Genomic DNA, 13,706 nt, shown 5'->3' with positions numbered 1-13,706 from the left:
ATTTTTAGACGAGCGGAAGTCTTTGTTCTAGCGAAAGTCTGTCTTCTGAGACGTCCGCATGCAGTCTTGCCTCGCTCTCAGGTTCTTAGTGAAAAGAGAAAATGATGGCGCACGTTGGAAGGCTGATGAATATATATTTTCTTTCAAACATCGGACCGAGGTTGGCCTGCATGCAGACGTCTCGGAAGACTTCCGCTCGTCTAAAAATAACTTTCGTGGACATGACATATCCCAAGGGCTGGACCGGGAGCCTCCTTCTCTGTCCCCTCATTTTCTCTTGGGACCATAACATTTACGACGGCTACGTCAACTGAAACATCACCTCAAAATATAACGTTCCTACAATGTGGGCGAAGTATCCTAAAATATATTGGTATGAGCGGTTTCAGATTAAAAATAGAGAATGAAAGATTCTGTGTTGCATACTCAAGTCGAAGTCAAAACCTCAAATTTGGTGATTTCACGTCGTCGTAAAGCCTAGTTTTCATATGTCGGGAAAATCCCAGACGATCGGGGATTTCGCAGTTTCCCGACCGTCCCAGACTTCGCCGACTAATGAAAACCATATATCGTAGACATTCCCGATAATCTGGGATGATCAGGGATGAATCTAGAAAATAGGAAGCGTTTCTATTTTCCCGGCGTGTCGGCAAAATCTCGGACGGTCGGGAAACTGCGAAATCCCCGATAGTGTGGGATTTTCCCGACATATGACCCTGCGTGTCCCAAATTTTTGCGATCGTCGGTGATCATTCCCGACGTATGAAAACTCAAAGTTGTACTTTCGGAGACGTCGGCGATGGATTCAACTCGTTACCAATTCTCTTAATTGCAAATTTTTAGTTTTTGGCGCACTTTCCACTTTCCGCGAAAGTCACTATCGGGAGAATCTGGTAAGCGTCTGGCGATTTTCCGATATTTGGCAAAATCTGGGACCGTCGGGAAACTACAAAATCCCCTCTGTTTCGCGAGTCACCATGAAAAAAAAAGTCATCTCTTCAATCTTAATTATTTATCAGGATTATGACAAAGCACAAATTGTTTAGAGGTTACCTGCGGGACACGTCTTTATTTGTTTGGGTAATAAAGTGCGTGTGCATGATTCTCTCTTTCCTAAATCACCACCAAATTGATATTTTAAAGAAAAAACTGTAGTATATCCGATTGAACGAGGGTCTTTTAAATGGTTGTATATGTTTTTTTATTCCTTCTTAATTGGGCATTTCAATACTTCATCGAGCTTCCTGATAATTGGAATGTTTCTTGGGAATATAAATGCCCACGCAGGATAAAAAGAATTCTGCTCACGATGTTTGCGTGTCTTAAGGCACGTTTTGAAAACATAAGAAAGAAATTACTGATTGGGAGACGCCCACATTTCCCCTATTGGACTTGATGCTACCGACAGTTTGCCAAGAAGGTCAGTGGCAATACACCCACGTGCGCCAAGTTTCGTGATGACAACCGACTTGACAGCACCCGAGATAACCAGATGAGCATCAGTGTGAGTAGTCAAGGAAAGAAAAATGTGCATAATCACATATGACCAGGGTTCGTAAGGTTGTTCAGTTTTTTGTTAACGCCATACAACTAAGCTACATAAAACGAGTAGAAGGTACACGCAGATAGAGGTTACATAGATCTTTTCCCCCTTGGGTGGTGACAGCTTCCGTTTAGCTTGACCAACTGTTATCTCTGGGCTTGCATTGTTTGTTCTGTGAGGCGCAAGGGTTTTTGTTTATCTTTATTCATTGCTGACGCAATACGGTCAACTTGGGTTTGTTATCGTGCATCATTCTATACTTGGAATGAAAAGCGAAATAATGCAAAGAATCATTGATATCAATGTTACAAAAGTCAACAGGTCGTTATCTTTGGCTTATAGACGCCTCTTCTTATAAATTCCAACACGTTCTCAGCAACTAAAAAAAAAAAAGAAAGACTCTTAACTGATTGACTCTAATGCTTTTCAGTGCATGATTAATCCATCTTACGAAAAAGTTCAAAAAATTTGATTTGAGCCCCGTCAAACCACATTTCAGGCACTCAGATTGCTTGCATATCCTTTTACCATACATATACCTCCTGAATGTGGGATGGATGTAGGACAAATTTACAAGATTCCAGACACCATACCTCATTTCGTAAACCCATGCGTAGTGCAATCTCATTATCGAGATTTCAGTGGAGACGCACTTTAAGCCCAGGGTTTTCCTTCAGGCTTCCTCATAACGCCATGCTGCGGATCATTGTAATTTTAATTCAATCAGTTGGAAACTAAAGGTGCTGATATTCGAGTATAAGAAATCTCATAGCCGGAAAACTTGCTAAAAACTCACAGGGAATGTTTTTGCTTTGCCGTTTTAGTCAAAGGCAATATTGTTAAAAAGCAAATGAATTCAAAAACGTTTTGCGACAAAAACACGTTTCAAGCTCAGGCGAATGTGAACCTTTGGACCGCTCTAGGCTTCGTTGGCTTCTGAATGAGTTGTAAAGACAATACTATCAAACTAGCAATAATCAAGGATTAGTGAGGTGTGTTCGATTCCTGTTTTGTTATGAGGGAGAATATTTTTTTACCCCTTTCTAGTAATTGTTCATTAATGAGCTTCGTTGGCTTCCGTATGAGCAGTAAAACAATACTTATTAAATTAAGCTCCCCCCCGACGAGCAGACACTGCTTAATTAAGTTGAGGGCATTATATGGGAAGCGATGAAAACAGAAGCAGTGAGTGGATTACTTTCGCTCAATTATAATCTCAAAGTCATGACCAACATAAGTAGGGTGCAACAGTTTTAAGGCCAATAGGATAACATAATACCAAACCTGCTTAGAGCGTATTACGGGACTTAGATATGCCCTCTGTTTCACCAAATTAGAGGACTTTTCAAAGTTAGACGGCAAAAAAAAGTCCCTTTAGAGGCAAATGATTTGCTCTTTGTAGTCACGTAAACGAGCTAAACATCGGACTAAAGAACGGTTTTTTAACTTCCTTGCTAGATTGAAAAGAGCGGATAAGCTGAAGTGCTGTGGAGCCTAGTGTAAAACGAGGGGGCGCCAAATGTAAAAATATTATTCAAGTACTTTTTTCCTATACTTTGTGTTATTTATCAAATGGCACAAAAAATGTCTTGTAATTTAAAAATAAATTTAAGTATCTTTGCAATTTATAAATCGCATATTTTGCAATTAATAAATCGCACATTTTGCGTTATATAAATCGCATATGTTGCGATTTATAACCGCAAACTCATGAAATTTATGCTTGCGGGATCGTGGTCCACAATTTTCGGGGGAAAACTCTTCGTGTTGTTGATATTAAGGCGGATAGAGAAGACTTGGCAGCCGTCTCAAAAGCAATATCTGAGACAGTGAGTGCTCGGGAATCATCACAGCAATGTGAGGTAAGGATACGTTTAAATTTGCTCATCAATTTTATTTTGATTTATGGCGAATCGATCTGAATTGTGCTATGTTGTCAATTTGCAGAACTCGAGATCGCAGAATGTTTATCGTATTCCCTCTATCCCACCAATGAAAAAAAATGAAATGAAATAAAATGAACAAAACCTATGTGATAACAAAAAAACGTCCATACCTCTTATACCTGGTTAGGAAGTATGGGTTGAGTATTGTCGGAAGCATTGGTATTCTACATTTAACACAATAAAACAAATCAGCGAGTTGAGTCGATTCGAGGCAAGAGAGTGTGATAGTAAGAGAGGTAATCCCTCATATTGGCCCTATACCCATCGTAATCACTCTTAAGTTATCTTTAGATCTCTTGCGAAATCCGGTATTCTCACGAGGGTTAACTGATAGCCAATCATATATCCCCATTTTTGCCAATTCGCTCAGTGTCAACATTAGTAAAAATGGGGACATATGATTGGCTATCAGTTAATCCTCGTGGGAATACCGGATCTCGCAGGAGATCTACAAATAATTACGATGGGAATAGGGCCAATATGAGGGATTTCCTCTCTTACCTTCATACTCTCTCGTTCGAGGAAAATTCAACTGTCAGAGATCACCACTCATGTCGTGAAGATTTTCGGTGGACTCAGGGGTGTGGGTTGATTGGGTGTCCAGCCAACCCCCGATATATGTTCAAGTTCAATTTATTTCACACTGTTTACATTGTAAGCTCACAAATATAAATTAAAACAATAACAGATTCTCTTTATTAGTTAATTACATAACATAAAACAGTGCTAATACTATATTGAATGTGTGTGGTGACCAAAGTCCCAGATGCTTTCGAGTTGGCCACCACCTACTTTAGAATCAACAAAAAAAACACACTGAGCTTAATTAACAGGGAATCTATGACATATTTCAGTTTTTAGTTTTGCTTGGCCCAGTGCGCCTGGCTCCGCTCCAGGCCGTGCGTCCGCTCCCAAAATCACCACTGTTCTTTAAGTGTGTAAATGGGTGGACAGGCCTGCACGACTCCCTTGTACATGGTCTGGTTTCCTTTGCCTTTGTCATAATGCTCTTTCGAGTACGTCTTTGAGTGGACGCCTCATTTAGGCAGTTCCCTTAAGATTTCATTTAGCAATGGTTTTCGTTCTACGAGACTTAAGATTTGGATCGTCATTCTGCTGTGTGATATTTCGTCTTCATAATATATTTTTACTTTCTTGGTGTTGATTTTCTCAGCAGTAATGTGAATGCGACCTTTTGGCCTCACGCTTCTGCATCAATCTTTACTTCGGCGGATTATCAGACGCGATGCAAATCCTTGATTATCGCATGGGATACTGATCTGACTTCTTTCATCGCATATTTGCTGAACTGAACTTTGAACGCCAAAATTTGGTTTTATCAAACGAGTTGCTAAAAGATCGAATTGCCTCCGTAAAGAAAATAAGTTAGCGGACCGTTCAAGCGCTCAAACGTCAACAATTTATAATTTCACGATGGCAACTTGACCTTAACTCGTTTTGATGACTGACGAAATTTTCGTGTTTTACTCTCCCACGTATGTAGAACCACATTTTCTCTAGACTCTAACCTCTTCATTGGGTGGAACTTTGAATGATTTATCGGGATTTATCTAACCACAGAACTAATACATTTTCATTTAATGCCAAATCTACAGGCTTTCATCGGTTTACCCATTTCAGGATCTCTGCGTCTTAGTTTTGTTTTCTTCCTGGCGTTCCTACCATGACCCTTAATCGGTATTTTCAATATAATGGGTATATATCTAAGCGTTTGAAAAGACCATGGCGAGAAAATTAAGCATATTTCCTGTAGGCAGGGTGGGCTAGTGCATCACTTGTAGGCGTTATTACTTCATACCTTGGTGCTTTTACTCCGAGGGGATTAACCTTACCAAGCTCCGAAGTGATAAGACGGATGAAGTTATTTAACTTGGCAATTAGTAATTTGAGCTTAACTCTTCTTCTTACACATAAAATTGGTTTGCAACATTGCATACATTTTAAACCCGCTTTAAACACTTCAAATCAAGAGATAGCTTACAGGTGACCCCTCGAAAACAGCACGCAATTCTCAGAAAAGATATTTTCACGTTGAGTCGACGCGATGTGACATCAATGGTCGATTAGTTTTTATCAGAAAAGCACCAGATAAGTCTTATCAATGTTTCTGCTGTTTTTGTTTAAGTCCTCTACGTTTTTTAAAATAACTTTTATTAAATGTGCAGATATGAAGGCCTTGAATCTCTTAACGCTGCGATGTAACTCGAATTTGTTAGGGCCGATTTACACGGTGCGATTTTGTCGCATGCGACAAGCTCACGACAGGACTAAGACATGACCTACGATTGTCGTAGCGTTTTAAAACATGTTTTAAAATGCTACGACATTTTTCCTGACGTACGCAACAATCGTGAACAATGTCGTGGGCCTGTCGTAAGCAGTTGTCGCATGCGACAAAAATCTCACCGTGTAAATCGGCCCTTACTCTGCTTACTTTTTCGATGTGCCATTATTTTACGATTACGTCCTCTCAAATACTGGCTTGTGATTGGCTCACTGCTAGCCACTGTCATAATAGCGTTGCGTAAATGGGATCTTTACTTCTGCGAATTAACAGACGGCGATGCAAGCCCGTTTAATATTCGAAAAATTTCACTTCATTTCCACCGTTCAAGAAGCCTATATCTTAGACTCACAGCATTTTTATGGTTGACGGGTCTCGCAATAGTGCTACGTTGTGATAAAGTTAGGAAAATGAGCCTGATTCTTCAGTCACCTCATTTTTTTTGCACCACAGCAACGATAAATTACAACACAATTAGCTTAAATTCACTGAAGTAGAAAATTCCATTTTGAACTAGTGATCGGTTGTTTTTCAAACTTACCTTCAATTTGACATGATTTGACATTTATTAAGCATCAAAAAGTGGAAAATGCTTCATAAACTTTCTTGAGACCCGCCCCAAAAGGCGATGCCACTGGTTATGTTGTTGCACGTACGTTGTGTACATTTTTCGGTGAACATTTTGCGAGTTTCCGCAGATTTTTCGCTTCGTCTGCAAATAGTAGTGATCTTAAATAAGGAACGACGACAACAGTTACGAGAACTTCATCTGGAAATGTAACTTGGACTTATTCCAACTATTTCGAGGATATTCGTAGTCGCTCGACATGGATGAAGGGTACCAACTTTCATGGAACGAAACTGGTGTTAACAATGTAACTACTTCGAGGCAAAATCTCTTCTTTCAAAGCCAGTCTCTTAGACCACGCGATCTCGTTTAGATTTCAATCCGTTGAAGGTTGAATTCCTGTACTCCGTCCGCACTGTGATTGACGTAGGTTGCTATAAGGCGTCATCACGAAATATCCTGATCAGGAATTTGGGGCATCATTTTCTCCTTTCCTTGTCATTGTGTTCCCTTTTCAACGTATTCAAAGTAGCTTATGTGGTCATGGAAGTCGTGTGTACGGCAATTCACTTCTCTTGTCTGAGCATTCGTACGTTGTTCCACCACACTATATCTAACAGTCATCTAGGATATTTGGTTATCGACAACTCCACGTTACGGTAGTTTTTCAATTTGATTTTATTCGGACGACTTCCTTTTCTAGCTCCCTCAGTTAAAGGGGCTATGTCACACAAAATGATGCAATTTCATCAGCGACACCCAAAATGCCCAAAAAACAGAATGAAAAACTTTAAACTGTTAAACAACATACAAGAAATGCAGCAAAAGGAAAGAGAAGCATGGATGGACACAAATGCACAAGATTGAAACGGATTGCATTTGGTAATCTTGAAAAACGTCGGCCCGACGTTTTTCAAGTTTATGGCAAATCGTCTGGATAAAAGTCGTTTTTGCTCAGAATCATCTTGTTTGTGATGTAACGATAATTTGATCAGTAAGGAAATTCTACATTACCATTTTCGAGGTTTAAACTCGTGATTAACTAAACAATTTTCCCACACACTTAAAAATAACGTGACATAGCCCCTTTAAGCTGCTTGACGTAGGTTATTTAATTCAAATTGACATAAATTCCATTGATAAGATTTTTACCTGGTGATACAGGTGGGATGTCATTTGAGGTTGCCGGTTCATAATCTTTGCCAAAAGTTTGCTTTCTGGCCCTAGTTGTTCAAACGATGGATAGCGCTATGCACCGGATAAATCCCTATCCAGTGGATAAACACTAGGAAAACCAATTGAGTTATCCAGTGGATAGTGATTTATCCGGCGGATAGCGCTATCCATCGTTTGAACAACTGGGGCCTGGTGTCTCTGATTTCCAGGAAGAAGTGCCCCGGTAAGTTTGCAATGTTTTCTTCGTTGAGGTCTCTTAAGTGGATTTCGTCGCCGGAAAGCTCTACATACCTTGCTCAGGCGCCAAAGAATAGCGTTGATAAAATTAACAGTGTTATTACCACTTCGTTTATTTCAAATTCGTTTATCTCGTCGTCCTCTAGAACCTCGGTACAGTTTTCGTTTTTCTGTACTTAATGGTTTATCTTTATCTTGCGACCGCAGATTCAATTTGAAAAAAATTGGTTGCAAATTGCAAAAATCTGGAACCTTACTTATTTCTTCACCTCAAAGTACTTTTCTAAAATCACGCTTCGGATGCTACCATGGCAACAGCTCGTCCAAAGTAAGAATTTCACTTCTGATCAGCGAGCTTTTTTGTCCAAAATTCGTTTCATCTCTCCGGAGAATGATTGTATCGTGGTACCAAACCAGAAACCCATAAGGGTGGAAACGTGTAAAGCGCGTTCACAGCTTCCGAATATTCTGTGCGAACTGATTGGTTGAATGTTTAGTGCTAAGTACCATATTTGGAAACCCCTCGCTCTTGTTGTTCCAAATATGGTACTTAGCATATTGAATATTCAGAAGCTTGTTTCCCAGCACACAAGGGGCCGTTACACGTTTCAACCCTTATGGCTTTTTGACCAAACTTAATTGGATTTTGAAACCACCTTTTGGCTTTGTATTGGCGGCTTTGGGAGAAAAAGGCGAAGTCACACTATCTAGGAGCAGTTCCAATGAAATTTTGGACAAACTCGAAAAAGTTACAGTCATAATAAAGCTTCCAAGATGTTGTTTGAAAAGTTTAATCGACTATTATTTTGTTTTCGCCTTGTCTTCTAAGGTAACTGAATTGGTAATCACACTCCCCCAAAATCATGTTTGAAGTCGTTCTCAGTGCGTACCGTTCTGAAGAGGTACAGCAACGTTGAATTAAGAAAGCCGTTCGTAGATGGACTCTGTATTTTCGATTGTTTAATTTTCCAATTCTCGTTTTGTGGAATATTTCAGATTGTTGAGTAGGGCATATATTTTCCGTCGGGCAGGTTGAGGGTGACATTGAGGAAATTTGCGACTTTTAAGTTGGTGCAGATTGTAATTTTCAGTTCACCGTCTGTTTGTCGGGTTGATGTCCTAGATATCCCGAGTCAATCATCTCTGTGTATGCCAAATGACTTTAGACGAAACTGAGAGAAGCAATCTTCGCACTTAGCTGGACAATTCACATTTACGCAATTGTTTCTTGTAGACACCTGAAAAATTAAGATGGCTTCAACGGGTTTCGATCCCATGACCTCTGCGATGCCGGGACAAATACTTGATCAACTGAGCTATGAAGCCACTCAGTTGGAAACAGGTCAATTTTTTCAGGGGCACCCAACAAGCCATTTTTGTCAAAATTTGCCTTTTTGGAGCAATTATCTACCTGCTGGGAATTTTATTATCTGTTCCGCACTCCCAGCAGAGACAAACCAGAAATTCCGTTTGCCAGCAGGGCTGGGCGGAAGTTCCACAGCCAGCAAGCATAAAGACAACATTTGATTGCATTGTACGCGTGAGCAGAGCGCAACATTAATCTTTTTCCCAGCAACTTGGCAATACTTCTTTTTCAAGCCAACAGATACACCCCCTGCGGAACACCTCCGTTGGGTGCCTCTGCTTTTTGGGCTATGTTTCTGTTTGGATCGACAACTATACCGATTTCAAATACAAACTGTTGAAAGTCTGGAAAGGAGAGGTTAAGAATATTGTAGTTGTACCAATAGTTATAGGAGCTCTCGGATGTGTGAAAGACAATCTGGGAAAGAATTTGAAGATGATTGGCGTTGAACTTGAGCTTGGCTAAAAGGGAAAGTCTTGAGATCATTCTTATAACTAGATATAGAGTCCAGGCCAGTGATGTCACTAGGTAGACTATTCCAAAGGTACGGGGGCAGCAGAGGAGAAGGCCCTTCCTCCACGTGTAGGTAACATCTTGCCTCTTAGGGCCATCAGGTGAAGTTTTTGATTAGAGCTTAGTTCGAATATGTTCCCGTGAAAGGACTCGAGTGTATCTGTTTGAAGTGTGGGTTATAGACCAAATTGAGAGAACTGATCCTGCTCTCAGCTGATTGGCAGAGTATTGCACCGGCCTTTACAGAGGACGTGGGGTTAAATCCCGATCAGTGAAGCCACCTGACTTTTTCAGGTGTCTAAACTAGACAATTGCTTAAATTGTCCAGCTAATTACGAGGATAACTTCTCTCAATTTCGATTATAACCCGCATTTCAAATATACATTTATTTTACAAACTCATTTTATTAATCACAAATGAGCTGACATGGTTCAGCACCGTCATTGCTACCCATGTTATGTCTGATCCCAAGCTCACCGTAATTGTAACGCAGAGAGCATTTTTCCTTAAGGATGATATGCCATTTATCGTCGATATTACTGCCATAAGAAGATGGAAATGCCACAGGTGCGATTAGCAAGCCAATTGAGATCGATGGGTATGAGTGGAGAGTGTTTTCCTAAGTGGACGATTTGAAGTGTTTTATATTGCAGATTCTGCCGATTTATAGAGAATTAGAAACTGAAAATACTCTCGCAACCAACTTTGTAGAATACCAGAAAATTCCCTTGATGTATACAATACATTGTACCAAATTCCTCGACTACGGAACTGTGATACTCGTTAACGATGTGTTTATCACCACTCTACGGGTTTTTTATATTTTCTTGACTTAGTTTGGTTGGGATTTCTTTATTTTTTTAGTATTTCGTGGTGATTAAGTGACGAGAAAAGAATTGAAAGAAGAATTGAGAATTGAAAGCACTGTAGCACAACAGTTCTGTTAGACGAAGGTTACAAATCAGGCATGAGTAGGCCAGATGGCAAAGTGTCTGGTAGGTTAAGAGTTCGATAAATTTTGACGCAGTAAGTTCTGAAGTATTTCTTCGGAGCTCACTGGTCTAATAGGTCCAAGTGATTCAAAGTTAGTTTTGTTAAATAATCACGGATAACTTGAACAAGGCTGAGTTTCCTATCAGGCCACAATCACCTTAACGATACATGATCAAATCCCATTTCCATTCCCTAGGGGCATCCGTTTGCGGTTTAAATGCGACGCGCCAGTTTTCTCAAGCCAGGAAAATATAACCTCCCACACAGACGTCTTTGTGGCTCAGTCACGCGACTAAGCCCAAAGGAGGGCTGAGAAAAATGACACACTTGGCTTTTTCTTTCTTTTTTTCTGATAGAGATTTAACTTTTACGAATTATGACGCAGAGTCCATTATTAGTACACTAAAAACGTGTCAACACCGGGTTCGTTATAAGCATTAATTGACTGTGGGGGTCGTGCATATACATCCCATTAGATGATTTATGTCTTCATAGGTCTTTATGAACATGCACGTACTTAAAACTTTTCCAAAACTACTGATGACGATTGAAAAAACTGAAAATTGATTTCAGATTTTAGTATACACCCATTGTGTATTTGATTCACTTAAACCAATTCAGTAATTGGCTCTACTCAAGGGAACCTTTTTCAAGGTTTTGTGCTAGAAGTGAGTGGGAAATCCTATTACCATACAACTCTCTTTTAGAATGGACATAAAAAATTGGAAGGGACATTAAAGATAAGTACTTTGTTCGCCTGTCTTTTCACAAGTGAAAGGGTTTAATCAAGTCTTTTTTAAATAGAAAGAGTTGCTCTTAGAAAAAAAAGAATATAAAAGTCGCTGCTAAAAGCTAATGTGGGAATCCATTTTACGAGTGTTGATTTTTCCGAGATAACAGGAAATTCTTCATCACTTAATCCTTATCACTATGTTGATTGCTGTGAAATTCTTAAGAGTTCCACCTTCCCCCTTTACCCTACACTCATGTATATAACGAGCTTCAACTAAGCACCCCGCAAAGTTTGCTTTCAGGCTTGAAGTGTGTGAACAAAGCAACCATCTTGCGGAGATTGAGTAAGGTTGGATAAGAGATTTTTTAAAAATATTTAGCATGGACGATCATAGTTCCACCAATTTATAGATCGTTTTCACGTGACGTCATCACCTTCCAAAATTTAAAACTAAAGATCCACCAAAGTTTTTATCCTCATCAGGCATAAGAGGCGGCATATCTATATCTGTTGACAATTTCACAGCTCAATAGCGTGATTCGTTTGGAAACCAGAGCATTTTGAATTTCCGGATTATGTAGGTGCGTGACACAAAGCTACGATCAAGTTTGTTGAAAAATATATACTTATCTCATGATTTTGAGCCCTTTTAGAAGTTAGAGCATTAGGAAAGGTGCTTATGTAAATGCTTGTTTTTTCAGTAGTGATAATCAGTCGCCTAGATAGCCAAAGTAAGTTCCAGATGTTTACACTATTTTCCGGCCGCCATATTGGTGTACCACTGAGGTACACCAATATGGCGTTTTCATACTGGGCTCTGTAAATTTCTGCGAAACATTTCGACGAATATCTGAAGTTTGGGGAAACGCAGAGGCCTAAAACTTGGACAAGTGTCTTATTTCTTTATCTTTTATAAGATAACAATTTCTTAGCGTTTTGCACTGGATAGTTTTTGATTTATTTTTTTATTGCGTGACAGTGAAAACGATCTATACGTAAGAATAACGGAGCTTCTATTCTGACGACGTTTACATGCCGGGGACGGCGTTACCTAGTGGTGAGGGCGTTGAACTACGGGTTCATTTTCCTTTCTTACCAGCCAGACGTTGTATTCGGTTGTCCCACAAATTCAACTCCACCACCCTTTGTATACAGCGAACTGGTTATGTGTATTGAAATTGTTACCTTGTATACACCTCAGACTTGCAATATACTCAATGTATTGTTATTAGGATGACCTAATTGTTCAAAGACCCGATTAAGTTAATTCTGGATTACTGGAAACGTAACTTGCGGTTATTTTCTGACCAAACAATGTTTCCACAAGAATTTTACTTTTCATTTTTCACTTTTGACTTTTACTTTTCTTCAGAATAAACTAAAAAGGCTTTTTTGACGGACAAAATTTAGACCTGGGCTGGTATTTAATCACGGATTAGTGTTAATCGGGTTTTGAATAATTGGGTAAGGAAAGATTATTCACTTCATCTATTTTGGGGTTTCAACGTTAACACCTTCTAGTAATCACAATGGAATGATATTTTACATTACAATACAATCCAATACAATACGATACAAAACGATAGGGAGTGAAAAATCGACGAAATCAGTGGCCTTATTCGGATGTTGCGTGCACGAAAGGGATGTTGAGTGCACGATACGGTTGAAAAACACCTCACCGAGATACCTGCCAACTCTCACGCCTGTGAATTAAAAACTTTAATCTCACGCCAACTCACGCTTACGAGCCAATTTCTCACGCTTGGTTGAAAAATGCGAACTGTTACAGCCTTAACTGTCACAATTTCCAAAAATATGTAAACTAAAATAAATGCGATAAACGAAAAGTCTTGCCTCCATTTTGAATAAGGAAATGACGATAGTTTCCCGATCTTTACAGTATGACGCTAGATGTAACGGAGCATATAGTCATTTGCTTGAGAATTCCAGAATAGACCTAATCGGCTAACTCAATGTTGTACCCAATTCAAATCTCCCGGTATTGAGTGCAATGGAGGTTAATTCCTGGGAATCTTTTCACATGCCAATACTTTTTAATATATTCCCCCGCATTAGCCTACTTTGCAAGCTACAATAGTTCCAGTCCAATACTGGGAAGGCGAATATTATGTATTGACTCTCTTCACTTGGTTTTCGTTAGCCATTTTGAATTCTAATGCGGATTACCCAAACTCCAGTTTCCGGTTCCCGGTTCCCGGTTCCCGGTTCCACATTACCACTTTAATTGGTAACATTCTTGTGCGGAGGAGGTGTATTTTTACGGAGGAGGCGTATGTCTATGCAGGAGGCTCATTTCTACGGGGG

The 13,706-nt window shown here is 39.6% G+C and overlaps 1 protein-coding gene across 5 annotated transcripts in view; it reads left to right on the top strand.

The window, feature by feature from the left end:
* The first annotated feature begins 1,181 nt into the window (after positions 1–1,181).
* Positions 1,182–13,706, top strand: part of LOC137994848 (protein Wnt-4-like) — a 24,605-nt gene continuing 12,080 nt past the window's right edge. Inside the window, exon 1 of one of the 5 annotated variants that reach the window (XM_068840442.1) lies at positions 1,182–1,551. In XM_068840442.1, the coding sequence (XP_068696543.1) occupies positions 1,527–1,551 (25 nt within the window). In that variant the 5' untranslated portion in view covers positions 1,182–1,526. Of the gene's footprint in view, positions 1,552–11,625; positions 11,730–12,377; positions 12,439–13,706 lie in introns of those variants that run through there. The other 4 variants (XM_068840446.1, XM_068840445.1, XM_068840444.1 and 1 more) reach the window with 4 other exon arrangements.

This window comes from Montipora foliosa, chromosome 3 (genome assembly GCF_036669935.1).
Source record: "Montipora foliosa isolate CH-2021 chromosome 3, ASM3666993v2, whole genome shotgun sequence".
NCBI lineage: Eukaryota > Metazoa > Cnidaria > Anthozoa > Scleractinia > Acroporidae > Montipora > Montipora foliosa.
This window is presented reverse-complemented; position numbering and strand designations above follow the sequence as displayed.